The sequence below is a fragment of the Strongylocentrotus purpuratus genome, unplaced genomic scaffold, assembly GCF_000002235.5.
Source record: "Strongylocentrotus purpuratus isolate Spur 01 unplaced genomic scaffold, Spur_5.0 spur5_scaffold_20, whole genome shotgun sequence".
Classification (NCBI taxonomy): Eukaryota; Metazoa; Echinodermata; class Echinoidea; order Camarodonta; family Strongylocentrotidae; genus Strongylocentrotus; species Strongylocentrotus purpuratus.
Window position 1 is genome coordinate 46,782,870 of NW_022145606.1, and position 17,837 is coordinate 46,800,706.

Consider the following 17,837-nt stretch of genomic DNA (forward strand, 5'->3'; position numbering starts at 1 on the left):
TGCGCTCATTATTGCAAATGGCGGTTATTTTATAGACAGATATAGGTAGATAATCAAAATCAAAGACGAGGGTAGGAGGTAGCACACCTTCTAATCGACTGAAAGCATACATTGTAAATATAATACACAGCCATGCATTCCCATTCTAATGGGGGGGGGGGGGTGAGCAGCGCCTCCTTCCAATGTTATTTGTAATACTGAAAAGATTCTCTAAGTGTTCATAGTAGTGGCAACGTAAGCAATTTATTGTTCTCAACTTATTACAAAGTATCCGAAAACTTTTTTTTAAAGTATACAAGATATTATAGATATGCAATTTGACAAAAATTTGTTTAAAGATGAAGTTGAGTTCTGGTCATGCGATTGTCTTGGTAAAGTTACAAACACTGTATCCTACCCCGGAGTTTTACGATGCTACATGGCATATTTAGAATATGAAGGCATTTGAAGAGCCATGCTTTTCAGGGAACATGTGCTATCTGATGTTCGTCCACACTTGCATAATAAGAATGATAACGCTCACAAAATATTTTTCACCTCTTCCCAGAACTCACCCTTCTCTTTAAGTAATTCTTTTATAGATTATCATGGTGAAGGCATATAATTCAATTTTTGTTTCTTGTTTGTTTTTTGTTCCAAGGACACTTATGATATAGGATATCATTTATTTGTACACTGTTGGTCATGATGGTGGAATAATTATTTTTACCCCAATTTATTGAATGATTTTGACAATGATTTATTCCTAATAGATCTAGATAATAGTATACATTCTCAGATTTTATTGAATGACAATTGGGGAGTGTTTGTTTTGCGTGACTGCTAAAGCATGTGTGTGCTACTATGCTAATCAACTAGGGGACCTACGTCCTTAAGTCATAACTGACAGTAATGGGGATTAATGCCTCTAAAAAGGGCACTAATATAGCACATCGACACGGTTTTGATCCTGGGGGCTCACAGTAACGAGGCCATTGCTTAGCCAATAAATCATGACTGTACGCAGCGGGCGCTAGGGTACGTCGACGCCCCCACAAAAAAAGAAAAAAAAAAGAAAATGCACTAAATTTTCAATAATTCATTGCATTTTCCCCCAGTCCCCAACAGGAAAAAAATCCTCTGTATCGCCACGCATTATGGTTCAAGGCATGCCCACATAGAAACAATTTTTATGCCGGGGGTCGGGGCAAAATGCAATGAATTATTGAAAATTGATTGCATTTTCTTTGTTTTTTGGTTTGTGTAGGGGCGTCGACGTACCCTAGCACCCGCTGCGTGCAGTCATGATTTATTGATAGGCTTTACATCTTCTATGAGACATGGGAGTAAATTTTAGGTTTGCAGATGAGACGTGGAGTTTAACAAACTTACAAAACCCAACCATTTTAGATTGTTATTCGGCCAAATTAAATAAATGCACGCTTGCCTGATCTCAATGCACTGTCACACGGCCACACCTCAAAATAGCCACCAACATACACCAGATACAAATATATATTTAGGCACCTCGTTGTCTGAATAGGAGGATATTTGGGTACGTTCCTCGCTGCCCAATAATTAGGATATGTGGGGCACCTCTTTGACCGAATAATTATAAGACGATGTTTCATCGAATGTCGGAACTTCAAAACTCCCGGATGCAGTCCTTTCAGTGCTCCTGTCTTCCAAGCCTGTGCCGAAATGTGATTTAAATCAAATAGTCGGTCTAGACTCCGCTCTATTATAATGCTCTCATAATCTGATTTCATTATGCCGTCGGCAGTAGACTATGTAACGTTTGCGTTTATGAAGTATGAAGGCGTTGCGTTCATTATTGCAAATGGCGTTCATGTGATAGACAGATGTAGGTGTAGGTAGATAATCAAAAGCAAAGACGAGGGAAGGGGGAAGGCCGGAAGCACACCTTCTAATCGACTGAAAGCATACATTGCAAATATAATACACAGTCATGCATTCCCGCTATTACGGGGGATGATCTTTGAGCAGCTGCCTCCTTCCAATGCTATTTGTAATACTGAAAAGATTCTCTAAGTGTTCATGGTAGTGGCAACGTCAGCAAATTATTGTTCTCAACATATTTAAAGTTAAGGCCCCCTCATATGATGTGACAAAGATAACTTATTCATGAATACAACAACAAATATGGAATATATAAACTATTTACAAAATACTCTCAGAGAACAACTACCCAACGATGCATCGACCACAGCATGGATGGCTTCAACAAGTATACCCGAAGATGCACACATCCCCATCACACCGGGTGAGCTAACAGGCTCACCGTGTGTGTGAAAATATGTATCATAAATTATGTGCAAAAAACCATCCCACCCATTGGTGGGCGATCTAATATTATGGACAAACCCAAGCTGACACCAAGTCGAGACATCAATGAGTTATTGCTCTCTGAGTGCAGAGGTCAAGTAGGAATATATGGTATATGCAGTATGTAACGGGGGTTATATGTCAAAGTCAAGAATTAACGAAAAAAAGATCAAGAGTAGAGTTAAATATGCTACAGTACACAAACAATAAAGCTTGATAACACATGTATGTGTCATCGACATACTTGTGTAGAAAATATGACTTAAGTCTACGTTTAAAAACTGAGATACTTGAAGCATTTGTTATGGTAGTATCAAGTGAATTCCAGAACCTGGGGCCAGTGGACATTAGTGTATTCAAAGTGAAGGTTGTCCTTGCATACGGTAAATGGAGAGCAGAAGCCTGTCTAGTATTATAGGTGTGAATTTGGTTATTTCTTCTAAAGATTTGAGCAAGGGCAGGAGGGAGGTCTCCAGAGTGAATGCTAAACATGAGCATTCCAAGTTGCATTGAATAGAGATCTTCTAGTTTTAGAATACTGTTTTCATAATAAAGTAGATTTGTATGTGCACGATAATTCGCTTTACAAATTATTCTAATCACCCGCTTCTGCACAACAAAAAGCCTGTGGATTTGATTTTTGGAGGATTTGTCCCATGCCAACATACCATAATTAATATAGGATAAAATAAGAGTAGAGTACAAAATGAACAATACCTCTTGAGGTATACATGATCTCAACTTATAAATAACACCAGTATTTTTTGACACCACTTTACTTAATTTGTCCACATGAGTTTTCCAATTCAGTTTCTCGTCTATGTATATTCCAAGAAATTTTGTTGAAGTTACTCTCTCCATTGAGTTATTATTGAATGCCACTTCGCCTGGCAAAATATTAACTGAATTACTGAACAGCATATGATTAGTTTTCTGAAGATTCAAGGATAACTTATTAGCATTAATCAACTTCATTACTTTTCGAAACTCTTCATTAACAGTTTTCAACAATGTTTGTGGACATTTATGAGAAAAAAATACAAGTTTGTTGAACTCTACGTTTCATTTGCAAAATTGTAATTTATTCCCATGTCTCATGGAAGAGGTAAAGACTAATACCAGTGCATAACGTAATCTCCCCCGTCTTGAATGCTTGCAAACAGCTATTAAAACATAATTCCGTTATCTTGAAATCAGTGAGAATGTTTTTGATGTATTTGAGCTCTTTTGTGTACTGGTCGATGCTCAGCAGACTCTGGCCGTGCTTAACCCATGCAATGATAACTGAATCATCCTGAAACACAGCAAGGTGAGGTTCACCATCTGTGCTGATGCCATGAATGATAGCACCAGACACATCGTCGATCACTTGTACCTCATTCCGAAAGCTGGTAGTATAACAACTCTTAACGACAATCGCTTGACTGGATGTCATCGCAAACATCTGACATGGTACATATCCCTTACACGTTATCTCTCTAATTGCCTTCCCCCCTTCTGGCTTAAATACCTGTATTTTCTGGCATTCACTGTAACCTATGAAGATCAGCCCATCCTTGCCTACAGTGAGACCGCCACGTGTACCTTTCGCAACACCCATTGTCTCAAACTTTACATCAAGCTTTTCACAAAGCTTTGTGTACAAGGAAATTCTGTTATTAGTGTCGCGTATGACATATCCACCATCAGGCATAATGTGTAAGGCTGTAACTTTAACAAATTTCAGAACGGTATCTTGTATGATGCCCTCTGAAGAATAAACGAATATTCCTCCATCGTAACATCCAACAGCCATCTCATTGTTTGGTGATATTACCATCCCGCTCATGGTTTTTCCAGCAGGCAGTGGAACTTCCGTGCGCAGAACCCATTTGGACTGTGTATGTGCAGGGACTTCCATGGTATGTGTTAGCTGGCCCAACTGAAGTTCATCCGATCCCTGACTCCTGAAACCAATTCTTTCACCTTCATCAGCAGTTCTTCTTGGCAGCTCCTCATCTGGCCCAATCTGGTTTAGAAGCTCTTTCAGCTGTTGACACATCGCTTTATGTGCGGTCAGTGCCTCTGTCTGGAGAGGAAAATTAAGACCATTCTTAACCAAATCCAGAACCTTCTTAATCTCGTCTATCTGCTTACGAATCGGCTTCTCTTCGTCTTCCAATGAAGTCTTAAGTTTCCCTAGCTTGTGCCCAACTTCACTTTTCAACACTCTCTTTCTTTTCTTCAATTTCTCAACTAATTCCTCAAAAGTCGCATCTATTTCATTATTGAGTTGTTCCTGTATGTTATGCACCCTTTTACGCTGGTCTTCAACGAAAGTAAAATACTTGTCAACGTTGCGTATCTTTGCATCTGCTTTAGATGCAAGTTTATCGACTTGTTTCTTTTGCTCAGTTTCATGGGCGCCTGCTTCCAGGATAGTGTGAGCATTCTTTACATGATCTGATATACCACACATGCTGCAGACATACTTGTTACAGTTGAGACAAAAACATTCTTCATCGTAGTTCGGATGTTTTCGACATTTGTTCCATTTTCTTTGCAATGATGCGTTTTCTTGATTACTGTTGGTACAGACCTGGCCCTGGGTCTCCACATCTTCAACAAGTGATCTGACTGTTATGTTTGATGGCAGTCTACCCACGTCTCCACCATGAACCAAAGTCTCCTCCCTGCACGTAGGACACAACAGCTTTCCACGAGACTCTAGGAGAGTCTCAAGACAGCCCTTGCAGAAGGTATGGGAGCAGGTCAGGTTCTTGGGTTCCTTGAATAAGCTCAGGCAGACAGGACACTCGAGGTTCTTATGCAAGTTTTGGACAGCTTGTTTCAAGGAAGTAGCCATCATTGACAACTCAAGCACACGACCTGAGAAATAAATAAAAATGTGCATTAATTGGCCAACTCAATCAAAAGTGTGAAATATTTTGTAAATACTTAGCTGGCTATCATTGCACTGAAAAATGTTAAACATAATGCATTCCATGATTAATAGGGCCTACCCGGTACACCATAATGAAATTACTTCTTCTTTAGCACTTACGTTACGAAGTAGCTCTAAAGGCGACCATTTTAATATGCTTTCAGTAAGAGGCGTATGGTAGTGTTTTATTCAGCAATGCAGTTGCATGAGTATTTTTGTTTATCGAGTGGGAATGTCAGATAGTAGGCCCACATGTAGTAAACGTTGAGACATATCTAGCCAGGTATTTTTTTAATGTGCTTTCGACTTTTATGCAGTACGTTTCGAAAGGCAGAAATTATTGTATTTGTTGGGTTTAACATAACGCAGTGTTACTTTATATAATAACATCATGTTTGTGATTAAGAGACGTGAGAGAAATATAGTTTCAATCGACCCTCATATTCAACTTGTTTTTTTTCTTTCCAAATTCACGATGCATTTTGTTAAACGTATAGACTTGTACGAATATGTACCTGCTCTACATGATGAGCCAGCGCACCTTTTATAAATCCTGCATCAAATATCCTGCAAACAATATTTTCATGTATTCAAGCAGTCTCATGATGCTATAAATGTATACAGTAAAACTATGTTTCTTATTTGTTGATCATAAATTTGTCAATTTCAGAGTTTGATCTCTCACAACAAATACAACTCATCGAGGGGCAACTAAAAAAGAGTTTTGATATTTTTACCTCTGACATTTTTACCTCTGACATTTTTTCCTCTGACATTTTTACCTATGACTTATACCCTCGACATTATTACCTCTGACATTTTTACCTCCGACATTGTTACCTCTGACATTTTACCTCTGACATTTTTACCACTGTCATTTTTACCTCTGACCTTTTCACCTGGCAATGAAAGACATAAGCTGCGTACGTGGGTCTGCATGTCACCGTCACGTAACGTAAAATTTAGCAGGTACCTAATGCCAGTCAGTTGGATCATGTGATCCAAAAAAGAAACCAGTGGAAAATACACATAACTAACCCACCAAACAAAAGAATATATATCTATCGCTCAGTTGGTCCTGATGGGCATTATGACGCAAATAATATCACGTGATAACGTGGCCTGGGCATTCCACTCAACAGGTGGAGAACTTAGTCTGTTCCTAGACAGAAATAAATTGTTTGAAATGACGATGGGGAGGGGGAGAGAATTTCAATATATATCAACTGCCATTCATCTGAGTACTATAGCGAATCTAGACAATTCAAAACATGTCATTAGATGAGGGGGGGGGGGTAAGAGTATAAAAACAGGCTCTGGATTTCTACTCACTATTTTATTATGTTTAAATTTTATATTTGAGTTTAGTATTTACATAATAGCTTAATTTATTATATCTAAATCTAAGGAAATGTATACTATTTAAAGATTAAGAACTTAAACTCAACGATAATTGCCCTACAATGTTTGAGAAAAGCGTCGTTCACGAAATTCGAACGATGCAGAAAAAAATATCGATGCATAATGTAGGCCTTTAGCCTTACTTTGTCTCAGCTTTGTAATTTTTGTCCCCAGCCATGTTGGTTGTGAGTGTGGGTAAATGGGAACGCGTTGTTGTGGTGCGTGTGTGTGTTCATTTGCAAGACCTTTGTATGTGATGGTGTTTTGTTTGGGCTTCGGTAGTAAGAGAAAGGGTTATAGTTTGCTTCATATTATAACTATTAATTTGAGAATTGTACATGTATAAAGTGAATCGAATTATTATGTTATCATGATGAAAAAGAATTATATTTTAAAGGATGATTTAAGACAAAGAGAGAGAGAGAGAGAGAGAGAGAGATTAAGAAAACTGTGACTTTGTCTGAAAACCACACAATTCTATGTCCAATCCCCATTAGTCATACCATGATATGCGGACTGGCACACTCTTTATATCACGTCACAGTATCGTAGGTGAATAATATATTGCATACGCCTGGGCTTCTTACCAGGGTAACAGAAATAATGAAAAACAAATTTGAAAGGAACACTCTGAAAGGAAACGTACCTTGATTGAAATCATTTGTAATGATGTTCACGCTGGTAGGTATTACACTAAAGAATTATTGTTATGATCACTGATTGTATTAAACATGTGGAGCGTGGGGTGCCTAGAAGCTCAAAAACATGTTTGTAGAATAGATTCTTTCGAGTAAAATTACAATGGAAAACTATTTATACAAATTTAGGAACTACTGCGTTCCGTTTTGATACAAACATTTCTCTCTAATAAGATAGGTACGACATTAAAGCTATGTAACATATTATACCCTAAAGTATGGGCCGATGTTGTACTGTTTAGACTTTAGACGGTGACGTTACGTATTTGGTATGTTGATGTAGAAAACTAGAAAATTTGCTTGTCTTAAAACATCACATTTTAGTTAAATAACTAGATATTGCTTTTGTATTACAAATAGATTTGGGTGAATCATGAACAGACATTTTTGGTAGTTTTTCAGTCTCTTCAGCGCCTCTGATTAGGAAACTAGATATTGGCGCTTTATAAATACCTGGATCAGATTGGATTAGATTAGGGTGCCAGGTAAAAATGTCAGACCTTTCAATTAATATTATTTTCATAACGAGTTTGAAGTTACAAAACTGTTTGATATACATTTTAAAGTTGGATATAACACACGAGTGTATGCCGCAATGAAAAGTAGAAGTGTGATTAACTCAGAATATTGGGTTATTCAAACTAATCATATTTCTAAGTTTTTAAAGCACCATAACGCTGTCCTTTGAATCACTTGTTCTTCATTTAACATAAGATATGCCACACACAGAAAAGAAATGATCAGATACTGTGCTTGATAAGTCATTTCATGCTAACCCGAATGAATTGATTTTGAGTGGAAAACACTGGGTACAAGTCATGTAAATCTACACTGTACATGGGCCATATTTAGGCATATATCACATGTATTACTAATATTAGTCAAGGGGTCAAGAATTGAAAAGACCCCACCCCCTCAGACACAATCTCAAATTTAGTATTTCTGTTTGGAGCTGTAAGTATCAGAATGTGCTTGTTGCCCTAAAGTTGGCGGTGAGTGTGACAACTAGGGCAATTACCATGGCCCTCTCTCTCTCTCTCTCTCTCTCTGAGTGCCATATCGATTGACTTTGGCGATTCTGCTGTTCCACAACCCTCAGTTCCTAGCCTTCTTTATTAGCACCACTCTCAGTTCTTTCACTTCTCTCTCTCTTCCAACAATTTCTGCAGACTGTCCATCCACAGTATCCTCCTTCTTCCCCTACTCCTCCTTCCCACAATTTTCCTTGTCAAAGCAAGATTATCTAGGCCTTCTTTACGTGTAATGTGACCCATGAACTTCAAATGCCTAATCAACATCTCACGTATCGTGTTCGTCTGTACTCCAGCTCGTCTAAGAACTTCCTCATTACCAACTTTGTCATGGTAACGGATCAAGAACATTAGACAATTAAAAAAGTCAGATATTTGTAATGTAAAAAGTTAAAAACTCATTGAAAACATGTCAGTGTTTGTAGTTAAAGCTTCTCACTTGTTTTAACCTGGAAGGCGTTACATGTGTCAGTCATGTTAAAAATTGCTTTCGCTGTGTGACAAAAGCGATAGTTCTTTAAACAAAATACCGGTATGTAATAAATATATTGTCATCAATACATGTACCACATATTTTTAATTAAACAACATAAAGACAAAAGAAAGCATCTAAATCGAAACATTTCAAGTTTGATTGCAATGTAATCTGAGCCATTTGAGGTCGGTCACGATAAGTTAGACAAGCAATGTTGTAAGTATTGGAAATGTATAATGGAAAAATACAATTCGTGGACCAAAAATGCTCTAACTTTTAGTTTACAAGCCGTTTTAAAGCTTTCTTTTGTATTGTAGTATACCACAAGGCTTCATCACATCCTACTCCGAATATAAACATACTGCAACAGTGGCGGGTCCGGGTTGGGGGGGGGGGGGCACAGGGGCACCTGCCAAAGAATTTCAGACTTTCGTCCTCTTTAACATGTTGTATACTAAGGCCTAGTGTCAATTATGACTAAGAAATTAAGACGTAAGAGATTATTAATTATTTCAATGATAGTTCGTTGCAGAAGAATAGACATTTCTGTTTCAGATACTGTACAAACTAAAAGCAATATATAGAGGTCTAAAAGAGAGGAAAAGAGACAAATACAATACATGCTCGATATATCATGTATATTATGATACTTTGCATGTGACTAACCTAAGATCACCATGCAATAATCACGTAATGTGAAAATTGTCAATATTCAGTGACAACTATTCCGATCCTCACTTGAACTTTAGTACACATATATAACATTACATTACAAAATAAACATCAGACGTGAATCCTTCTCCCTTCAGAAGCTGGGTATACGCCTATCATCCGCCATCATGGAACATTGGGCTCAAACGTTTAGGCAAGTTGCCGATCATTGCCCGAATGTTTAATTGTTCTCCAATGACATGAGATCACGAATAATCACCATTATCATCAACAACAACAACACAAAAACTTCAATGGAAAGACCTTTATTTATATAGGTTCATTACATGCACAGTCCCCTATCCTACCCGGTATTTGGGGAACCGAGTCGAACAAAATGATGTTGCATACGTTACCAGAGCCAAAAAGCCTTATCCTTGGCCAAGTATAGACTTACGAAACTTAAAACATATTAACGTGGGTATAGTCGACCTTCTCACCATACTCACAATGCAATACTTATAGCATTTAATCTAATTGTTTACGATATTTACTAAGGCTAATGGTTTCTGCAATTTTTACATGAAATGTATGTAACTCTATTCCGATGCGCATATACATGTAAAGTGGCTATCGCTTGGATCAACAAACTTAGATGTAACGAGTCAACAATTGTATATTATACTCACTGTTTGCCTAGATCCTGCTAAATGCGAAATGAATCGTGGAATGAGGCGTCGAGTCCACTACTCAGAAAAATATAACCAATCCAATTGGTAACAAGTGACATGATAGGTCTATTCTAGAACGTGTTATAAAGGCGTTTACAACGTCTCTTTCACAAGATAAGAAGAGAGCTTGTCTCTTGGTTTAATATGAATCCGGTTTGACAGATGCCAAGACATGCAGTGTGTCGAAGAAAATGCTCTAGAATTCAATCTAATGCAGATTCCCTTTGCACAAATGTTCTTTGTTCCATCAGATGTTCATGAAGTGAAAGATAACCTACATGAAATGAAAGACATTAGCTGCGTACGTGGGGCTGTATTTCACCGTCTGGTGACGTGACAATATAAGCAGGTCCCTGATGCAAGACAGTTGGATCATGGGATCCTTAAACGAAAGCAGTGGATATGCATATTACTACAGCTAACCAACCAAACAAAAGAATACATATCTCTAGCTCAGTGAGTCGGTCCTAATAGGCATATGACGGAAATAATACCACGTGATAAGGTGGCCTGGGCATTCTGTTCAACAAGTGGAAACCTTAGTCTGTTCCTAGACAGAATTTTTTTTTATTTTAAATGACGATGGGGGGGGGGGGGACTTCAATATATATCAACTGTCATTGCATCTGAGTACTTTTCTCACCTTTCAATTATTTAAATCAACTACACTTTAACAAATCTCGACGATTCCAAATCTTCTTTTGTAAATGGAAACATGTTATAAGGGGAGTGGGGTAAGAGAATGCCAGGCTTTGGTTTATTTCTAGCCGTTGTTTGATTATGTTTTGTTTTTTAACACTCGAGTTTGTTTTATAATGTGCTTATTTATTAAAACGTTAATCTAAGAAAATTTATACTAAAAAAAAAGAAACTTAATCTGAACAATAAGTGGCCCATAACCTTTGAGAAAACATTCATGAAATTCGTATGAAGCAGAGAAATATATCGAAGAACAATGTAGGATTAGCCTTACTTTGTCTCAGCTTTGTCATTTTTATTCCCAACCCTGGTAGTTGTGAGTGCGGGTGAAGGGGAACGTATTGATGTGGTGTGTTTATGTAAAAAGTAAAAAGTGTATTTATTGGATGTAACAGAGTATGATATTTTAATGCAGTTTAACAGTACTGTGAAGCTCCTCAGAGAGTTCTTTTCGAGGAAGGTTTCTGAATATTTTATAGAAAAGTTAAAAATGTATTTGTTTTGAAGATTTACGATGGACGGGAATTTTCAGATTATTCAAATGAGGTATATAAGGAAATATTTAGTAGGCCTAGGAAAGTTACTCTTGTTATTAACAGACTAAGAGAAATTCAATATAAACTGCTTCATGGAGCAATATATATTAGAGAACACTTATTGAGATTCGACTTTGTTGAAGATAACTTGTGCTCATTTTGTAAGCAAAAGATTGAAACATATTTACACTTGTTCTGGGAGCGTGTACATGTTCAAAGGTTATGTCAGAATGTAATAGCTAAGTTTGAGCTAAGGGAATTAGGGTCTGTCGACTGGACAGATATTCACTTAGGGTTGTCTGGTAATTTCCCACGAATAAAGTTATGTAATACAATTATTTTTGCAATGAAATATTGTATATATAGATCCAGGGGAAAGTCCGTAATATTGTCTCTGGGTGATTTTCAACAAAAAAGACTTTTGGAATTTAGGGAAGAAGAAAAGAATACTGCAGGGAGGGCAGGGAAATTAGCCTTACATTTACAGAAGTGGGAACAAGTGGAATCTTTAATGAACTTTTAACACTGGCTTATTGAAGTCTCGTTTTAAATATTTGTTTTAATAGATTATTTCTATTATTCTGTCGCTCCAATTTTGGGTATTATGAGGAGGCTAGGAACAGTGTGTGGTATATGTGTGGAGCTGTGGTCGGGTGGTGCTTGTGTGTGTCGTCTGTGTGTGTCTCGTGTGTCGCATAGTGGGGGGGGGGGAGGTAGTTGTATTGTGTGGATGAGGGTGAATGGTGGACCTGAATATCGGGTAAAGTGTCATAAACAGAAGCCAAAATAGTGTTAAATTTCTCAGATATATGTCTGTTTGAGTTTTTCTCGTATATTATATTAGCTAGGAATTTGTTTCAAAGCGGAACGAATTACTACCCATATTTGGACATGACTTCAAATAGTTTTTTATTGTAATTTTACTCTAAAGAGTCTATTCGATAAACATGTTTTTGAGCTTCTAAGCACCCACGCTCCTCAGGTAACAATCAGTGATGATACAAAATATTTGTTAGTGTAAAACCTACCAGCGTGAGCATTATAACAACTGATTTCAATCGAGGTACGTTTCCTTTCAGAGTGTTCCTTTCAAATGTGTTTTTCTTTCTTCTGTTACCCTTGTTAGAAGCCCAGGCGTATGCAATATATTATTCACCTACGATACTGTGACATGATATAAAGAGTGTACCAGTCCGTACAGCATGGTATGACTAATAGGAATCGTAAATAGGTTTTTGTGGTTTACAGGCAAAGTCACCTTTTTCTCTCTCTCTCTCTCTCTCTCTCTCTCTCTTTCTCTCTCTCTTTGTCCTAAATAATCCAGGGTCCATGAGAAAACCCATGTCGTTTACATGATACACACTAAGAAGAAGAAAAAAACACGAAACATCAGTTCCATAACACAATGTGTTTAATTTAGAGCAAGGTTACTTGTAGAATCGTCAAATGTCGGGTGATAAAATTCTCTTCATCTTAACACAGATGGTGCTGAGCATCAAGATCCTCTTTCTCTACATTTCATCTTCATCTCTCCTGTCTCTGGTATCTCTTTGTTAGGATCCATACAGTACCATGCGCTTAGAAACATGGCATCAAAGGGCAATCCAATCTTCGTATATATATAATAAGGTCAGAATCAGATTGGTGAAAGTTCGAAATAAAACGGACTAATGTTTGACAGTTGTTAATGTTTGACATATGAGATCACTAAAACTATTCGAATCTCAAGTTGGCTATTTGGTCAGTGGATTGTGACGTATTCATGAAAAACTCTTCCGTTTGTCGTGGACACAAAATCATTGATTTCTGGGTTTTTTTTTCTCCAAACTTGAGAGTCTCTTCTCTCTTGTGGCACAACTCAAAATATTATTATTGTTAATATAATCCTTATCATCAGCATTATCGTCATAACTAATCAAAGCATTATTACTATTATTATTATTATTGTTATTAGTATCATTATTGTCATTATATTTATCATGCATGATGATCATCATCGTTATTTCTAGATAATAGTATTATTATTGTGTACGTCCTATCATATGCAACCATCAAGGTTCTGCATGGCTCAGAGAGCTTTGTAGGTGAGAAAAGTCTTGAATCAATTCAAAGTCCGTGGCATATTGCCAAAGAGGGCGACAGATAAGGATGACTTTTAATTTGGACGATGCCTTCAAATCACACTCAACTTCCAATTAAACTATTAAACATGATAAATATACTAGTAAAGGGGAAATAACCGAGTCCCTGTGAAATGTTGGCTTGAAAAGTTAATATTCCTTCGTCGACGACGAAGAAAGCAAGCAAATTGAACTTAAAGGCCCTCAGATTTTGATGAAAACTCGAAAACGAGTCTGTCGTTTTATGCAAAGAATGTTGAAGACAGTATGACATCATTCGATGTAGTACGGAAAGTCTTTACTCATACTAATGTCGATGGAACATCATTATCATGGCAAAAGTCGTCTTCTGGTTTTTCGATTTCTTCTTGATTGCTGACCTTTACGCCTACCATTTTAACCGCTGACATAATTATACGAATATCATCTCCAGAAGCTTTCACATACCTCCTGCACGTATTATTTAAATCAATACTTTTGATGACTCGGTCTTTCACTTCTTTGGGATTGTTTTTCTTTACACAAATGTCAGTGAACAAAGAACTTTTTTCTGGAAATATCAGTGATCAAATTCATACTTCAAGTTTATTCCTTCAATTATCTTTGAGAAAACATTATTGAAATAATTACGAAATATGTAACATAATTTGTATGGAACATGATAACTGGCATAATTTCATCATAATAATAATTATGCTTTTTTAGCGCAATAATGCAGGGATGTCTCTATGCATAAAGTAGGTTAATTAATCTACAATGAAAGAATCATAGACCTAGTAAGGAAGGGGAATTTTAACTTTAATGCATATTAGAATACCTAGATAGAAAAAAAAAAATATATAAATTAAGGTATATAAAACACTGATTTCCTTTCCAATTCAAAATATAACTGGGAATTCTTAAAAACTTTAAAGGATCTCGTACATACATGTTATGCGCATGCGACAAATAAAAGCAGAAATTGTTTATTTATATACACCAACATTACAAGTCTAACAATATAAGCGTACATAGAGTAAATCAATATGACATGAAATAATTAATCTTTAAATTAGTAAAATAAATTAAAATAGAACATTAAATTCACAACGTTGGGCTATAGACTAACATAACATTCTTCCCCCCCCTCCCCTTTATACATCGGGGGTTCCTTGCTACCGGTATAGTGTAACGATCTAAAATATGATCTATAGTTTCAAACTAAATCATCGGTATCTATTTCACTGTCATATTTACTCTGTTTACCTTGCAACGCACATAGTACAGGCATTTCTAAATATTTTTGTAACGATATAAATATATAAAATATATATGCCCAATAAAAATAAAGCTAATCATTAAGCTGCGTGTATTAGGATTCGAATGTAAACCAAGAACAAATAAAATTGCACTCTTGAATCTTTTACCTTTTCTCAAAAGATCCCTCATCTTTTTTTCTCCTTCACTCTATCGAGTTCCCCAGCTTGTTCCTTTGAATTTCTCATTTTCTGTCTTTATAATTGGAAATATTTGTTTAAATTTATTATAGATTTGAGGTGCGTTCATAGGTGAAACAATTCTTTTTAATTTCTAATCTTTGTTTTGTTCCTTGTCCATTTTTGTGAACGTATTTGATTTTTTAAATATAATTTTGAAAAATGCAAATATGTAAATCTTAAAAGTATCAGTCTTTGGACTGAGTCAAAGGAAATAGTAATACACCTAGCCGAATGAATAAGTGAAATATAAATTCTTAATAAGCAAAGATAGATAGAAAGAGTTGCGGGAATTAGGGATTGTACAGCGTAAAACCCCTTAAAAGTAAGAAATATTATACGCACAGATCCAGTAAACAACTATGGGTATATACAAATAAATGAGGTCCTAAAATAAATGTATCCTTGGAACAAAACAAACAAAGAAATACAAATACCATCTTAACCAATACATGAAATAATTGAATTGAATTGAATTAATTTATTATCATACACAAATAAAATGAAGGTATAAAAATCGTCTTATGGCTCACATTTGTATAAAATTTAACAATACATTAACATATCATAGACGAAAAACTACAAAATAACATAGATAACATAATAATGCAATATAATTTACCCTCTCTGTTGTGAGCCAGGGGAATTATTTGACTATTTGTACATCCCCTGACTCCCAACAGACAATACTAACTTAAATAAATGACTTAAAAGTCACAGCCAAGATCTAAAATCAATTATTCATCAATTGTTAAGAATTTCAGATACAAATGTCTATTTTTGGTAGCAGACATAAACTAAACGTACATCATACTGGATGGCAAAGAGGAGAGACAAGAGAGAGAACGAATGAGAGAAAGAGAGAAAGGGAAAGGGGAAGAGAGAGAGAGAGAGAGAGAGAGAGAGGAAGAGAGGAACAGTTCAGTGGGAGATGATACATATACAATTTCATTGAAAACATTGCTTTAAATAGACATCATTTTTATTGCACCTGTGCTTAGTACTGTTACATATATGAAACACTGCTATGCATGCCAAGAAATACAAATACAACTGTATGTTAGTACATGTACATATAGATGGTAGATACACTGTACAGTTGAAGAAAAAAATTATGTCGGATAGAAGAGGCGAGAAGAGAGACGAGAAAGAAATAATTAAAAGACCTTGGACAAATTGCATATCTATAATTCTCTTTGCATATTTGAAAACAAACGTTTTCAGATACATTGTAATATTTTGAAAACAATACGTTGCCGCTACCATGAACACTCAGATAATCTTTCCAGTATTACACATATCATTAAAGGAGGCAGCTGCGCATCCCCCGTAATAGCAGGAATATGCCTGGCTGTCAGGGGCGTACGCAGGGGGGGGGGGGTTGGGGGTGTTCAAACCCCCCCCCCCCCCCCCCCCTTTGGTATTTTTATGTATGTAAACCCCCCTAAAAAATACCTAACCCCCCCCCCCCCCCCCTTTTTTTTTTTTTTTTTTTTTATTATTAAAAAAAAAAAAAAAAATAAAAAATAAAATTATACCGACGGCTAACCTAAATAAGGTGACCTTACCTCCCCCCCCCCCAACGACAAAAAATGTCAAATTTTGAAATTTCGAGACCAAAAAAAAAAAAAAATGGGTCCGCTTACACCCCCCACTGAGCGACTTTTCGGCTGGCTGAGTCGTTGCGATTTTTTTTGACCTCAAAAAAAAAAAAAAAAGGGTCCGCTTACCCCCCCCCCCCCCCCCCCCCCCCCCCCCCCCCCCCCCCCCCCCCCCCCCCCCCCCCCCCCCCCCCCCCCCCCACTGAGCGACTTTTCGGCCGGCGCAATTTTCAAATTTTCGGGAGCAAAATATTTAAACCCCCCCCCCCCCTTGGAAAAATCCTGCGTACGCCCCTGCTGGCTGTGTATTATATTTGCAATGTATGCTTTCAGTCGATTAGAAGGTGTGCTACCTACTCCCCTCGTCTTTGATTTTGATTATCTACCTTCATCTGTCTATAAAATAACCGCCATTTGCAATAATGAGCGCAACAACTTTATACTAAATAAGCTTAAACGTTACATAGTCCACAGTAGACGGCATAATAAAATTGGTCAACATAATGATAGCATTATAATAGAGCAGAGTCTAGACCGACTATTCGATTTAAATCACAATTCTGCACAGGATGTCTCATGGAAGATATATAACATATCACGAGTGCAGAAAGCAATCTCTCCCGTATTCAATGCTTGCAAAAAGCCGTAATACGATTTCGTTATCTTAAAATTAGTGATAATGTTTTTGATGTATTTGAGCTCTTTTGTGTACTGAACAATGCTCACTAGACGCCGATCACGCTTAACCCATGCAATGATAACTGAATCATCCTGACACACAACAGGGTAAGAGTAATCACCATCTTTGCGAATGCTATGAATGATAGCACCAGACACATCGTTGATCACTTCTACCTGAGACGGAAAGTGGAAATTAGATGTACTCGTACTAACGACAATCGTTTGATTGGATGTCAGCGCAAACATCTCGTTTGGTACAAATCCGTTACACGTTATCTCTCTAATTGCCTTCCCCCCTTCTAGCTTAAATACCTGTATTTTCGTACATTCATCGTAACCTATGAAGATTAGCCCATCCTTGCCTACAGTAAGACCACCACATACACCTTTCGTAACATCCTTTGTTTCAAACGTTACATCAAGCTTTTCACAAAGCTCTGTGTACAAGGAAATTCTGTTATGAGTGTCGCGTATGACGTATCCACCATCA

The 17,837-nt window shown here is 36.9% G+C and overlaps 1 protein-coding gene across 1 annotated transcript; it reads right to left on the reverse strand.

Moving 5' to 3' along the window:
- Positions 1 to 3,406: 3,406 nt before the first annotated feature.
- Positions 3,407 to 5,170, reverse strand: LOC115927754 (tripartite motif-containing protein 2-like). The gene is made up of 2 exons (XM_030994004.1): positions 4,142 to 5,170; positions 3,407 to 3,700 (listed from the first exon to the last, which is right to left on the reverse strand). Exons 1-2 carry the CDS (start codon positions 5,168 to 5,170, stop codon positions 3,407 to 3,409), a joined length of 1,323 nt encoding a protein of 440 aa, XP_030849864.1.
- Between the last annotated feature and the right edge of the window lie 12,667 nt (positions 5,171 to 17,837).

What these genes read in the sequence shown, in the direction of transcription:
- LOC115927754 (XM_030994004.1), bottom strand. Translation starts at nt 5,170, where the DNA reads ATGGCTACTTCCTTGAAACAAGCTGTCCAAAACTTGCATAAGAACCTC. An exon ending in GAAAAACCATGAGCGGGATG is followed by an intron (nt 3,701 to 4,141) that starts GTAATATCACCA and finishes TTTCGGAATGAG; the next exon opens with GTACAAGTGATCGACGATGT.